Source organism: Theobroma cacao, chromosome 5, assembly GCF_053813885.1.
Source record: "Theobroma cacao isolate CCN51 chromosome 5, ASM5381388v1, whole genome shotgun sequence".
Taxonomy (NCBI): Eukaryota; Viridiplantae; Streptophyta; class Magnoliopsida; order Malvales; family Malvaceae; genus Theobroma; species Theobroma cacao.
The window spans coordinates 43770188-43783156 of NC_142643.1; the positions used below are offsets into that span (position 1 = coordinate 43770188).

The following is a 12969-nucleotide window of genomic DNA, read 5'->3' on the forward strand; positions in this document are numbered from 1 at the left end:
GATAGACAGATTCGATAAATATTCTCAATAAAAGGTTTTCATTTGACATTTATCGAGATTTATGCCATGCATTCTATAATTGCATCGTGTGCACATCACACAAATGAACAGAATAATGAACTTTAGGTCACGAATAAAATAAAAATTAGAATAATAAATAATGATTAAGGAAATACAAGAATAAAATAAAAATTAGAATAATAAATAATGATTAAGGAAATACAAGAATAAAATTAAAAATTAAGTTCTAAACAAGATAACATATGATTAAATGGTACTATTTATGGAATAGGCATCACAGAGGTGCTAATCCTTCGTTGTGCATAACTTTACTTCTGAACCAAACTCTAAAAACTCACAAACCAGATTGTTATTCTTTAAACGGATCTAAAATTAATTTAGAACCTTTCCAATAGAACAAATCTAATAGGTGGGTAATCGCACCTCATAAAAAGATTGGTAACGACTCCAAATATTCATGTCAAGGCAGACGGGTTCCAAGACCCCTATGTAGCGATAAAAAGTAAAAGGGCTTTCTTCCTTAAGAATAATTATATAAAGCCCTATTGGATTAATTGTTAGACATTCAAGTTGAGAATAAATAAAGAATATTTTCTTAAAAAAACAAGGTGGGATTTTCTTAAACAAGCAATGCTTATTTTCTCTAGACTCTTTTAAAAAATTAAGAAGTTGTAGTATCTTTGGTTTGGCCAACCAAAGTGAGATGTTAGCTATTTTTCACCTTAATGGGGTATCTAACCTCACCAAGATTGGTGTCTTCATAATGTCCTAGTGTCAATTTGGTATTAGAGTGAGAGGATCATTGTTCGCTGTGTAGTTCAGGATTTTATCGCTATCGAGTTTTGAATCTCCTAATTTGGGTAGCTTTGTTTCGTTTATTGTTTTATAGTTATATCATCATCTTTTTCTGCATCACCACATCATCATCACCACGTCATCACCATATCATCACTACCATAATTGTAATTCGTCATTTGAGCTAACAACATGCTAAAATTGTTAGAGAATTGATCATAAGATTGAGATTAAGGAATTACGTCACCAAATTCAAGAATTACAAGTGTAACTTGCAAGACATGATGCTCCTCAAATCAACAATAATAGCCCTAATGATGAAGATGGACTCGCAAATCAAGCGGCAAGAGTTCGATTGAAGGATTGGTTATTACATGCCTTTGATTTAAATGTTGAAGGAGTCAAGATTGAAGTAATTGATTTCATGGGAAGTTACATGCGGAGGACTATTTAGATTGGGAAGAGTTAGAACCAGTTTATGATGAATATGATGAGCAAATAAAGGATAATACCAACCTTTTCCATCAAGAATCGTCTCAGCATCCTTATCGACAATTTCACCAACAAGAAGGGTATCTTATCAAAGGTAACCAACTATGCATCCCTCAATGTTCTCTACGCCAATCTATTATTTGGGAATATCATAATAGAGGATTAGTTGGACACTTTGGGAGAGACAAAACATTGGCTATTGTGAAGGAAAATTTTATTAGCCTAAGTTGGAACTAGATATCATTTAACATATTCAAAGGTGTCATACTTGCCACACTGCCAAGCTTGGAAATCAAAACACTGATAGGTATAAACCGTTACCTATTCTTGAAGCTCCTTGGGTTAATGTGAGTATGGATTTTGTTTTGGGTTTATCAAGAACCCAAAGGCAAAAGAACTCTGCAATGGTAGTCGTTGATAGATTTTCCAAAATGGCTCATTTTGAGTCTCCTTGAGCTGATGGACCATTCTGAGTCTTGGAACGTATTAATGAGAATGCTTACAAGATCGAGCTTTTTGGAGATTATGAAGTTTCTTCAACCTCCAACATAGCTGATCTCTTTCTTCACTATAGAGAAGATGAAGAAGACATGGATATTGAAGGCGATTTTTCTCCAATCTAGGGAGAATGATTCAAGAGTGTGTTATTAGGTTCCTTGCGTATTAAGCTCAAAAAAATTATTTACATAATTATCTTTTCTTAGTTATCTTTTTGTTTACTTGTACTCTAAGAAAGTTTAGGTTAGGTTACTTCTTTATTCATTTTAATTAGAAATTGTAATAATCTCACATGGGAAATGTAAGAAGATTCTCTTCCTTGCGAATAGTAATATAAAGCCCTATTGGGTTAATTGTTAGACATTCAAGTTGAGAGTAAATAAAAAAATTTTCTTAAATATGCAATGCTTATTTTTTCTAGACTCTTGTTAAAAAACAGGTTCTAGTATCTTTGGTTTGGTCAATCAAAATGGGATTTTTACCATTATTCACCTTAGTGGGCTTTATAACCTCGCCAAGATTAATGTCTTCATAACACCCCGACATCATAACCTTTAGATAATGGTGCTTTTCTAATAGTCAGCTAATGAATAGACAAATTTTCATATCATAGACATGATGTTTGAATTGAATTGTCTTTCCATAGTTGCTTTATCAAGTGACATATCAACATGTCTCTCCAATAGTCACTTTATCAAGAAACACCTTTACATATGAGACAGAATCTTTCATTTTAAAAATACATCAACATATGATCGTTCAATGTTCATTACATTAAATGCAAAGCCAAAATTCATTCCTATTGTAATGGATTTCAATAAAAGGGAAAATGTTAACAAAAAACCATCTGAGACAAACACTTAGAGGATGTTGACTCAATTATTGCACCAAGTAACTCATAGTAATATAACAAAAAATTTGCATAGAAAAACAGGGTGAAAAGACTTTGGAGTGGCTCAATAATTTATAATAATTTTACTTGTGACAATTATTGGATAAGAAAAATTTGCTTTTTGTTAGTCAATTGTTGAATGTTCATTACATTAAATGCAAAGCCAAAATGCATTCCAACTGTAATGGATTTCAATAAAAGGAAAATTTATTGAATTTAGAGTAAGTCATTTGACAAGAATGGAAACATAATAGGAAAGTTTTAACCTAAATTAGAAGCTTAGTCGAAAAATGAAGACAACGAGGTGGTAATGTTGGGTATAGAGACAGATGAATCCTATTTGTGTTGTTAATATTATCTGAATTTTGAGTTCTTTTTAGTACAGAATGAATATGGGATTATGTCAAAGAAAAAATCCAAAAGGATACGTTAGATTAGCAAATTTGGATTTGTTTTATGGCTTTTCCTTTTTCCCCCACTCATTTTCCATTTAAATCCAAAAAACAGATTCCTTTCCTTTTTTGTTAAAAATATATTAAATGTGTATTCCAATTATAGAACGAACATTTATTTGATCATTCAACACAAAAATTTAAATTTAAATTTTTATTATAATTAATTGACACATGAACTTAATTTAGATTATTAACATGTGAACAAAATATTTTTTCTAGATCGAATTTGTTTTTCGTTAAAGGTTGATATGATCATTCAGTATAAAATTTAAATTTTTACAATAATTAATTGACATGTGAACTCAATCTAACTTATTAATATGTAAACAAAATAACTTCTTCACATCAAATTCGTTTTTTGTTAAAAGTTGATATATCTAAACTATTTTTTTTTTTTATAAATTTTAGTTTTCAATGATTAAGTTAGATTAAATTATATGGTAAGTTTCTTAATATTCCCCGTATATAGGATTTAGGAAGTATAAAAAGGAAAACACACTCAAAGAATTACAAGGTAACCAAGTGTTCAGAAAAAAATTAAGCCATTGTTATGGCCATGGCGAGCTATAGAGTGTCAAGTCGGAGAAGAATGAAGACACCGGCAAAGGAGGTTGCCGATGTTGACGACCTCTTAACAGAAATCCTCCGATGATTACATACAAAGACTCTGTTACAGTTCAAACTCATTTCAAAACAATGGCTATCGCTTATAACAAGATTCGATTTCAACATTTCCAACGCTCACTTCCTCTTCAATGAAGGCTCTCTCAAACCTTCGGCACTCTTTCTCAATGTCATCGACAGAACCACCTACGAAGTTCATGCTCCTTCCTTTGAACCGCGACACCAAACAACTCCCGCTCTTGGATTTCATAAATGCCCCTGACATCAAAATTATGCAATCTTGCAATGGTTTGCTACTTTGCACTTCTGATTATGATCATCGGAGTTATTTTATCTGTAACCCTGTTATCAAGAAATTCAAGATGGTCTCTTTTCCAAGGCCTCCAATGCTGGAATATCAGCTTGTTGGTGTCAATCTTGCTTTCAACCTGACGAATCACCTTATTATAAGATTATTTCTATTTGGCAATAAGTTTTCCTCGACAAAGACGAGGAAAACAATTGCTTACGTCATATGACTTCTAACTTTTCTATGAACATATATTCATCGAAGACAGATTTTTGGAGTGTATCGAAAATCAAATTTACTTCAGAGGTCGCTATACAGTTCAACCATGCTGTTTTCTTTAACGATGCAATCCATTGGGATAGTGCTGCTAAAGAGTCACTATGCTTTGATGTGGAGATTGAATGCTCGAAACACTCTCTTGTGTTTGAGAGTGCAACCACTTCAACCTTGTTGAATAATTCTACTGGTTTATAAGCTTTGATGTTATATTATTACAATGTTTTGGTACTGTTTTTTACAGTCCTGCTATTCTGTTCATCTTCTTATGTTAACTGTTCCCATTGCAAACTTGCAACAAAAATAATGTTTATCAGTTTGCAAAGTTAAATGAATCTGGTTGCCTATTCCTTGTACATACTTAATTATTCAGTTCTATACATTGCTTTTTAGTAGTATTTTTTAATCTCAATGTTTTACAACAGCTTAAATGGCCTCCAATTCAATCTAGAGGTCGTAAGTTACACCATTTTGTCTTGGTAGGACTATCAAGTAGTAAGAGGAATTTCTCTAGTAAATTATGTCCTTTCACCTACAATCATTGACCTCGGCTTTCTAGCTGTTGCTCTTGCTGCTTTAAGCAGCCAGAATCCTGGTGTCATTACAATAGCAATTAATGCAGTGTTTGGATCAGACCCAGCCATTAATCCTGATCTTCTAGCCAAGGCCTTTAAACTGGACAGAAAAATGGTGAAAAATCTTCAGTCAAAATTCTGAGGATAGCAACTGAGATGAATGCTTCTACCTTGCAGCTTATGTTGAATAATGTTTTACATCCCTTGTAATTGTAACAATTCTTTCTGAAATGCAAAATAAAAGAGGTTCCTGGTGGACCTCTGCTTCTGTTGCAATCTGCTTCCAGATTGAACCCACATGTAAAAGATATATTTGGATTTGGAGTCTGCAAAATCTTTATTCCATTACAGCTCTATAAAACAAATACAACAAGTACATCCCTTCTTCATAGATGAGAACTGAATGTTACCTAAAAGGAAATAAAAGGCTACAATTCCAGAAAAACAAATCCTAACCAAAAAAACTGAAATCAAAATATAATGATTGATGAGAACTCAATCTTCGATGGTATGAACGTTTTGAAGCCACTGCAGAACCAAATCTAAAAATGCTTGTAATAGCAATTCTGTCGAGACAGAAGAATTTGATAACCTTTGCCACGAGGGCACTTGACATGAAGGTCCCAACACTTCCCAATATTCTCCACTCTCACAGCTTCTTCACAATCCAGCTCTCCATCATACTACTGTAAAAGAATCTGATATTTACTGACAGTAGCTAAGTAATAAAGATGAAAAAGAAGAACAGAGAATTAGCTAAAAAAGAATTGGAAATTTCATTGATCGACAGAATATTTTCAAATAACGGCTACAAGCAAATTTATATTCACTACTGAGAGCTATTCCTTAGATGTAGCCTCGAGAAAAAAACAAACCCAACAAAATCGGATCAAAACACAGAAAACAGAAAAAGAATTTTCTGTTGCTCTAACAGTCTAAAAACCAGAAATTAAACCAAAACAAAATAACAAACATATGACCGTTGGACTGACAAAAATGACACTCATGAAGAGCGTTTTACAAGGAAAAATTAAAAGACTAGTGAAACGACACTTATGTTATTGTTTCACAAACTTAAAACACTTAAATGTCTCTGCGACACCGTTTTGCATAGCTTTTAAAAACAGTTACTTCAGGTGCTTTCCTCCAGCCTTCAGCAGCAGATTACACCAGATTGAAGGTCACTTTCCAACATCTACAACAATAAACTTGACATGTTAATACCACTCATAAAATGCAAGCTAAATTGATATAAACCAACCATCTCAATTTGTCAAAACATTTCAGAAATCAGAAGTTTGTTTCTTCACTAATTTCCCCAATTTTACCACCATTGATACAAAAGCAAGTATCAAAACTTCTTTTTCCTCAACAACTAGAAAGCGTGACCTTGAGAAAGAAAAGCAAACCTTTATTGCCTCAGTGGTGCACACATCTCCATCTTCTCGCGTTGCCTCATCGCAACATTGACTCATCTGTTTCATCCGCTCCTTCATTATCCTCAGCCTTGACCATCAACATACATAACAAAACGATAACGTTGTTGAAGCTATAACGGTTGATGGATTCATGGAGTTGTGGGTTAGCTTCACGGTTGATGGATTCTTGGAGTTGTGGGTTATCTTCTTCTTGGAGTGGAACTTCAAAGTCTGGTTCTTGGTTCATTTCGCTCATTGGTTATGCCTTTGTGGACTTTTCAAGATTTCAATCTTATTAGAGAGATCGTGTTTTCTGGTTGAAATGCAGGGGAGGAGGGAAAATGTAATACCCTCAAAAATATCCTACTTAATTAATTATATAAAAAGTTATAATCTATATTAAATAAATAAATATATAAAATACAATTTCAACTTTTTATAATTGTAATTATGACTTTGGATTTGTTTATTTTATCTGACAACAACTCACTAAATCACGTTAAAAAAATAGTAAATATTAGTTTATTTCATCAAACTCAAACGATAGGCAGTCAGAGGAGCTTAGCACCAGGGAAGAAAAAAGACAAAGGAAAGGGAAAAGTATTGAAGGAATTGCTGATTAAGGTAAGTTGGTGTTATATTGTCATAATTTTGGTACAAAAAATCCTAAATTAATTGTATTTTCTTACCTTTTATTTAAATTCGGCACTTTTCCTTTGACTTTTCGACAGCATGATGGGTACCAACGAAAAGGTCCTGAAAAGATCTTTCCAATGGTTTTTGTAGCATCTCATTTGAGTTATGAAGATATGAATTTTTCAAGTTAATTAGAAACCTGGTTTTCAACAGTTTTGGCAATCTAACTTTGGGTCACTGGAACTCCATATTCCGGTAACTTTTTTGGTCGTTTGTTTGAGGGCTTTTGTAGTATGAAATGAGGTGTTTATTTTGGCATCAATGGCTCGGTTAGAGGCTTCCTGTGTTAAGAGAATTAAAACCTCAAAGTGGGCTCGTTGATACTGAAAACCCATAAATTTGGGTATTTTTGCGATGATTTCTAGAATTTTGGCTTTCGAAACTTGAGAATTTTGTGTTGTTTTTAATTGAAAAAAATTCTGGTGTTGTAGTATGATATGAATACTTCAAATTGATGTTGATTTTATCACTGAAAATAATTCGGGTTAAGAGTTATAAGTCATTGAAGTAAGCCAAATGGTCATGAAAATCTAAATTTCAGAATTTATAAAAATTCGTTTTTAATTATTTTAAAAATTATTCTTGACTTATATTCAACCTGTTTTGCTAGAAACTTCAAAAAATTAAGCAATTTAAATTTTAGTGAATTTTTGTGTAATAAATATTTATCTGATAAATTATTTTTAAATTGACATATCTTGAAAAATTTTATTAAAAATATTCAAATTAAATTTTGATTTGCATTTAAAGCAGATTCACCCAACCTCATATTGTTACTGATTTTGTATTATAATCTATGAGTTTCTAAATTCTAAATGTTTTATATATTTATAAATTATTAAAGGAATTAAATTGATTTTGATCAGCAAAAGAGGTGCTACACCTTAAATGCCATAGAATGACCAGCAGAAGTTATGATTCTTTTTGATAAGATTACACTGTTGGTTTCTAATTCCGAGTACTTTGAATCAATAGGCTTCAAGAGGTTTCTAATTCCTTATCCTTCGAGTTTGGTTTAGCGAATCAGGTAAGTGACTGATATCCCTTCAGTGTTTTCACATCCTAAAAATTAGCCTTAATCTGAATTTGTACGTGAGATATAATATTTTGTCCTATGATTTATTAAAATCGGGTTGAGCATGCAAAATGTATATGTATATGAGAGTACATGTTGGATTTAGAATGTGGTTTATGCAATATGTGATTTCTGATTTTGAAATTTGTTCATGACTTTGTATAATGTATTCATATATGTTTTCGTAAATAAAAACATAAATATTTAGTTTGAGACAAATATGCTTTTGTGGTTTATAAGATATACTTGAGAAATTTGATATAATGTTTTATGAACTTTAGGCAATTTAAAAATATATATTTATGTTTTGTCTCCTAGTATAGCTATGCTTTGATCTTGCTAATGGGGGTTAAATGTTGGTCATGTCGACATGTATTCAGTGATTAGAGATCGATCTCCTAACCGTACCACCGGTTACATAACAGTGGTATTTGTGATATCTATTCAGTGCAGCCAATGGTTGCTTTTGATATATTTCTGACCCGTGCCACCGGGGTTAATTGTAGTTCTATTTCTGACTTATGCCACATGGGTTAAGTGTGGTCGTAGCATGTTATAGGAGACCATTAAAATTTAAAGTATTTGTTAAATATGTTTGTTTTGTTATTTGAAAGTAGATATTTTGAAGTATATGATTCTGAATAAGATTACCCAATATTTTGTCTTGCCATTCATAAATGATATTTTGGCCTAAATGTTTTAAGCATGCTTAATCCGGTTGAAGGAATGTTAGTTACTTGCTGAGTGGTTGTACTCATTCCTATAATCCTTATCATTTTTACAGATTTCAACATGTATTCATGTGTGGGGATTAGACTTGCTCGATGAGAGCTTTGGTTAGCAAGATTTGTACATGCATTTTGACATTTATAAGTTTTGATGTACGTATTCGATTTTTAGTTTGTAAAGAGATGATAGCTAGATGAGAAATTTGTACCTTTTGGAGGATTATATATATTGTACTATTTGGAGATTTGAAGTTTAGTAAAGTCTAAAATTTAAAAAGATTTTAGAATTATTTCATTTAGTTTAGTAAGATATGGTTGCATCACATATTTATGGGATTCATTTCATGAGTATGTGGTGTCTGTTAGGTCCAAAACTTTGGGTTTGAGGCGTGACAAAAAAGGTAGAGAAACTGTAAAGAGTTTATATATATAGTAGAGCTTTAGAGGGGTGTGCTGATGATTCTTGAATCATGCTTGTGTGACAGTAGTTGTAATTGACAAGCCAATGAGGGAATGGCATGTCAAATTCCAATAACCCCATGAAGGAAGAAAAACCAATTATGTGATGCATTCATTTTCCTCGGTGAAGAAGGGGTGGGTCCAAACTAAAAACAAAATTGCATTATATTTACACAATAAAAATAAAAAAGGGGAAGGTTTACATAAGCCAAAGTACATAAGCAACCTCATTATTTTTATTTCAACACAAGAATTATGAATTCAATGAAAGAAACATGTCCAACATTATCCAGAACGAGCTAGTAATACATTAAATTTCACGGGTATAGAAATATTCCTCTAGTTGTTATTCCACCAGAACCGAGACTGAAGTTGGTTTACGATATTCTTTTCCAGCTGGAAGGCCTTTGCCAGAACTTCAGGATTGATGGCAGGGTTTGAGCCAAAGACAGCGTTTGCAATGGTGATAACCCCTGGGTTTTGGCTGCTAAGACCAGCAAATGCAACAGCATTGGTGTTCCCTTTGTTGAACTGGAAGTGAATGAGACCAACGGGGAAAACGAAGACATCTCCAGGATATAGGACTTTGGTGATGAGACGGTTATCCGGGTTGGATGTAACAAAACCAACGTAAAGTGTGCCCTCCACAACGACTAGGATTTCCGTGGCACGAGGGTGAGTGTGAGGGGGGTTTAGGCCACCATAGGGTGCATAGTCGACTCGAGCAAAAGATATTCCAAGAGTGTTAAGTCCTGGTATTTGTTCAACATTCACTGGAGTAACTTTTGATCCTAATTGATTTGATGTGTTTCCTTGCTTGTTAAGCCCTGAAAAGAAGAAATCATCTGCGTTCGCGAGCTTTGGGTCCTTGCAGAACTTGCCATTAACAAAAACTGAATATACGAAAAGAAAAAAAATATTACTTTGATACCGTTTCGTGTAAAAAATGAGAGACATTTCTCAATTAATTTTCTCCGCTACTTATATGTCTTCAGTTTAGGTGTTGACATAATTGTACTAATTTCAAAGAAATTCAAAAAAAAAAAAAATGGGGATATAAAGAACGACATACCACCATTTTTGGCATCATTGATGGCTACACAGAAGTCCTGAAGAGGGCTGGGGTCAGAGGCAGAGGCAAGCGAGGAAACCAAAGCCAACAGGACAAATGCTACAAGGATCTGAACACCTTTCATTGTTGTAAGGCAAGTTTCTTGATTATATTGTTCTAAGTTATATTGCTCGGTGAGAGATGAGAAATCTGGCTTGAGAGCATGCCTATTTATAGAAAACAGTCACTGAACAAGTATATTCGTTTTCATTCTTTAATTATTTTTTCAGAAAAAAAAAAATTTATGAAAGATTTACCAAGTCTGCAGGTACTCTTCACCATTTATCCTCATCGAATTTAGTCTCCCTATGCTTACATCAGTACATTGTGCAATGAAACTGGTCAATCTTTACACACCCAATTTTTTCTTGTTTATCTAACTTCTCTGTTCAAGAAAAATTAATTATTTGCTCATTAATTGGTCAATCTCTGAACAGTTCCTAATCAAGCATGGATATTCTACAAGGAATGTGTTGGAGCGGTCATGCATATCTCAGATTGAACCATGTCAACTTAGACAATGCATTCTATCCAGAGATATAAAACCCACAAGTCTTGAATCTAATACTTTTCTTTCATGACTACTTCTTTAGTTATGCATATGCTACTCCAATTATTTGAGTTCAAGGAGAAATTGTCCGGCCTTCAACAACAATTCCTGGAAATTGCTTTCACAATTGGAATAGTGCACAAGAATAATAAAAGGAGAAGAAATCGAGAATAGAAAGACATTATATTAAAGTTTTAAATAATAGTTATTAAGCAACCAACAGAAGACAGAATCAATGCATATTGATTACTCTCAACCAAGTGAAGATAAACCAACAATGGCAGTCTCTTCAAGCACCTATACTGTCAAACGAAAAACATTTACCTTGGACTGTAAGAATGAGAAAGTAAGATGATGGAGCCTGAACAGTTAAGCTTAGCAGTGTATATGTCCATACATTACATTCCTGACAAGTGTTTACATGATCAGGTAAAATATGAAAACCATGATTCCCAAATTAATTATAAAGATGGTAATGTAAGACTTGACTGTGAAATATGCAGTGTTTTATATTTGAATGAGATCAGCTGCACATGGTACCTGCCCAGCTGCTAGCATTTTAGGTTCAAACACTGCCAAATGGTAAAGATTTTCGTTTTGTTAACTTTATTTTTTATTGTAAGTTGTATGGCTGGAGTGCCTGCAGCCTTAGCAACCTTGGATTTGTGATTATAGTCAACGAAATGAAAAGGCATAGACTAGTTCAAAGGCTGCAATCTATAAATAGGCACGATCTCAAGGAAAGCTTCTCATCTCTTCCAAAGTAATAAAACTTAGAAGAATTTAATTAAGCTAGAAATTACATTATAACTATGAAAGGCGCTCATCTCCTCCTAGCATATTCTCTTTTGGTTCTGTCTTCCTCATTTGCCTATGCATCTGATCCTAGTCCTCTCCAGGACTACTGCGTAGCCATCAATGATGCCAAGGATGGTGGTATGTTCTCTTTTCTCTGTTTTGCATGAAACTATCAAAACAATCTACAAGCTTAGGCATCATATCGAAATAACGCATTATTCTTCCCTTCATATATGCAGTGTTTGTTAATGGGAAGTTCTGCAAGGACCCAAAGCTTGCCAAAGCAGAAGACTTCTTCTTTTCAGGGCTTAACATTCCCAGAAATAAATCAAATCCAGTGGGATCAACCGTGACTCCTGTCAATGTTGCCCAAATACCAGGACTTAACACTCTTGGAATCTCGTTGGTTCGAATCGACTATGCACCTAACGATGGCCTAAACCCCCCTCACACTCACCCCCGTGCCACGGAGATACTAGTTGTCCTGGAAGGCACACTTTATGTTGGCTTTGTTACATCCAACCCAGATAATCGTCTCATCACCAAAATCCTATACCCTGGAGATGTCTTCGTTTTCCCAATTGGCCTCATTCACTTCCAGTTCAATGTGGGGAAAACCAATGCTGTAGCTTTTGCTGCTTTGAGCAGCCAGAATCCAGGTGTGATTACAATAGCAAATGCAGTGTTTGGAGCAAATCCACCCATTAATCCTGATGTTCTTGTCAAGGCCTTCCAGTTGGACAAGAATGTGGTGAAAAATCTTCAGTCAAAATTCTGGTGGGCTAACAATTAGAGCATATTATTTCATCATACCCGAATTGAAGTACTTGTAATATTTGTTGGGATAATGTTTTGATCTGTTTCCCCTATTATAGTAATATTCATGTTGAAAAAATAAAATAAAATAAAAGGGGAGGTTTTGCTTATGTAAGTCTCTCTGTATTGATTTGGTTTTGTTACAATAAATTACTATTTGCTTACAAAATTGGAATATAATGTCAAGACATGTCTGGGTCTTGGTCATCAAGGAGCCATGCATGCAACAATGAATACGATTAATTATAGAAGAAATTGTAAGAAATAATTTTCCTCATAAGCTTAATTCAAAAATATCATTTTTTATAATTTTAACTATTTTTATCAATTTTTGGTATGACTTGACAACAATACCCTTTAAACAATTTCAGACAAATTAAAATGGTTTGAGTTTTCTCTAT

At 33.5% G+C, this 12969-nt stretch overlaps 2 protein-coding genes across 2 annotated transcripts; one reads left to right on the forward strand and one right to left on the reverse strand.

The window, feature by feature from the left end:
* Positions 1-9456: 9456 nt before the first annotated feature.
* LOC18599986 (germin-like protein subfamily 1 member 13) lies at positions 9457-10532 on the reverse strand. The gene is made up of 2 exons (XM_018121196.2): positions 10366-10532; positions 9457-10186 (listed from the first exon to the last, which is right to left on the reverse strand). Exons 1-2 carry the CDS (start codon positions 10487-10489, stop codon positions 9633-9635), a joined length of 678 nt encoding a protein of 225 aa, XP_017976685.1. The 5' UTR covers positions 10490-10532; the 3' UTR covers positions 9457-9632.
* Positions 10533-11721: 1189 nt separating this feature from the next.
* LOC18599988 (germin-like protein subfamily 1 member 13) lies at positions 11722-12745 on the forward strand. Its single transcript, XM_018121190.2, has 2 exons — positions 11722-11890; positions 11992-12745. Exons 1-2 carry the CDS (start codon positions 11767-11769, stop codon positions 12543-12545), a joined length of 678 nt encoding a protein of 225 aa, XP_017976679.2. The 5' UTR covers positions 11722-11766; the 3' UTR covers positions 12546-12745.
* Positions 12746-12969: the final 224 nt, after the last annotated feature.

Coding starts and splice junctions, on each gene's coding strand:
- LOC18599986 (XM_018121196.2), bottom strand. CDS start 10,489: ATGAAAGGTGTTCAGATCCTTGTAGCATTTGTCCTGTTGGCTTTGGTT. Junction 10,187..10,365: donor CAATGATGCCAAAAATGGTG/GTATGTCGTTCT, acceptor TCGTATATTCAG/TTTTTGTTAATGGCAAGTTC.
- LOC18599988 (XM_018121190.2), top strand. CDS start 11,767: ATGAAAGGCGCTCATCTCCTCCTAGCATATTCTCTTTTGGTTCTGTCT. Junction 11,891..11,991: donor CAATGATGCCAAGGATGGTG/GTATGTTCTCTT, acceptor TCATATATGCAG/TGTTTGTTAATGGGAAGTTC.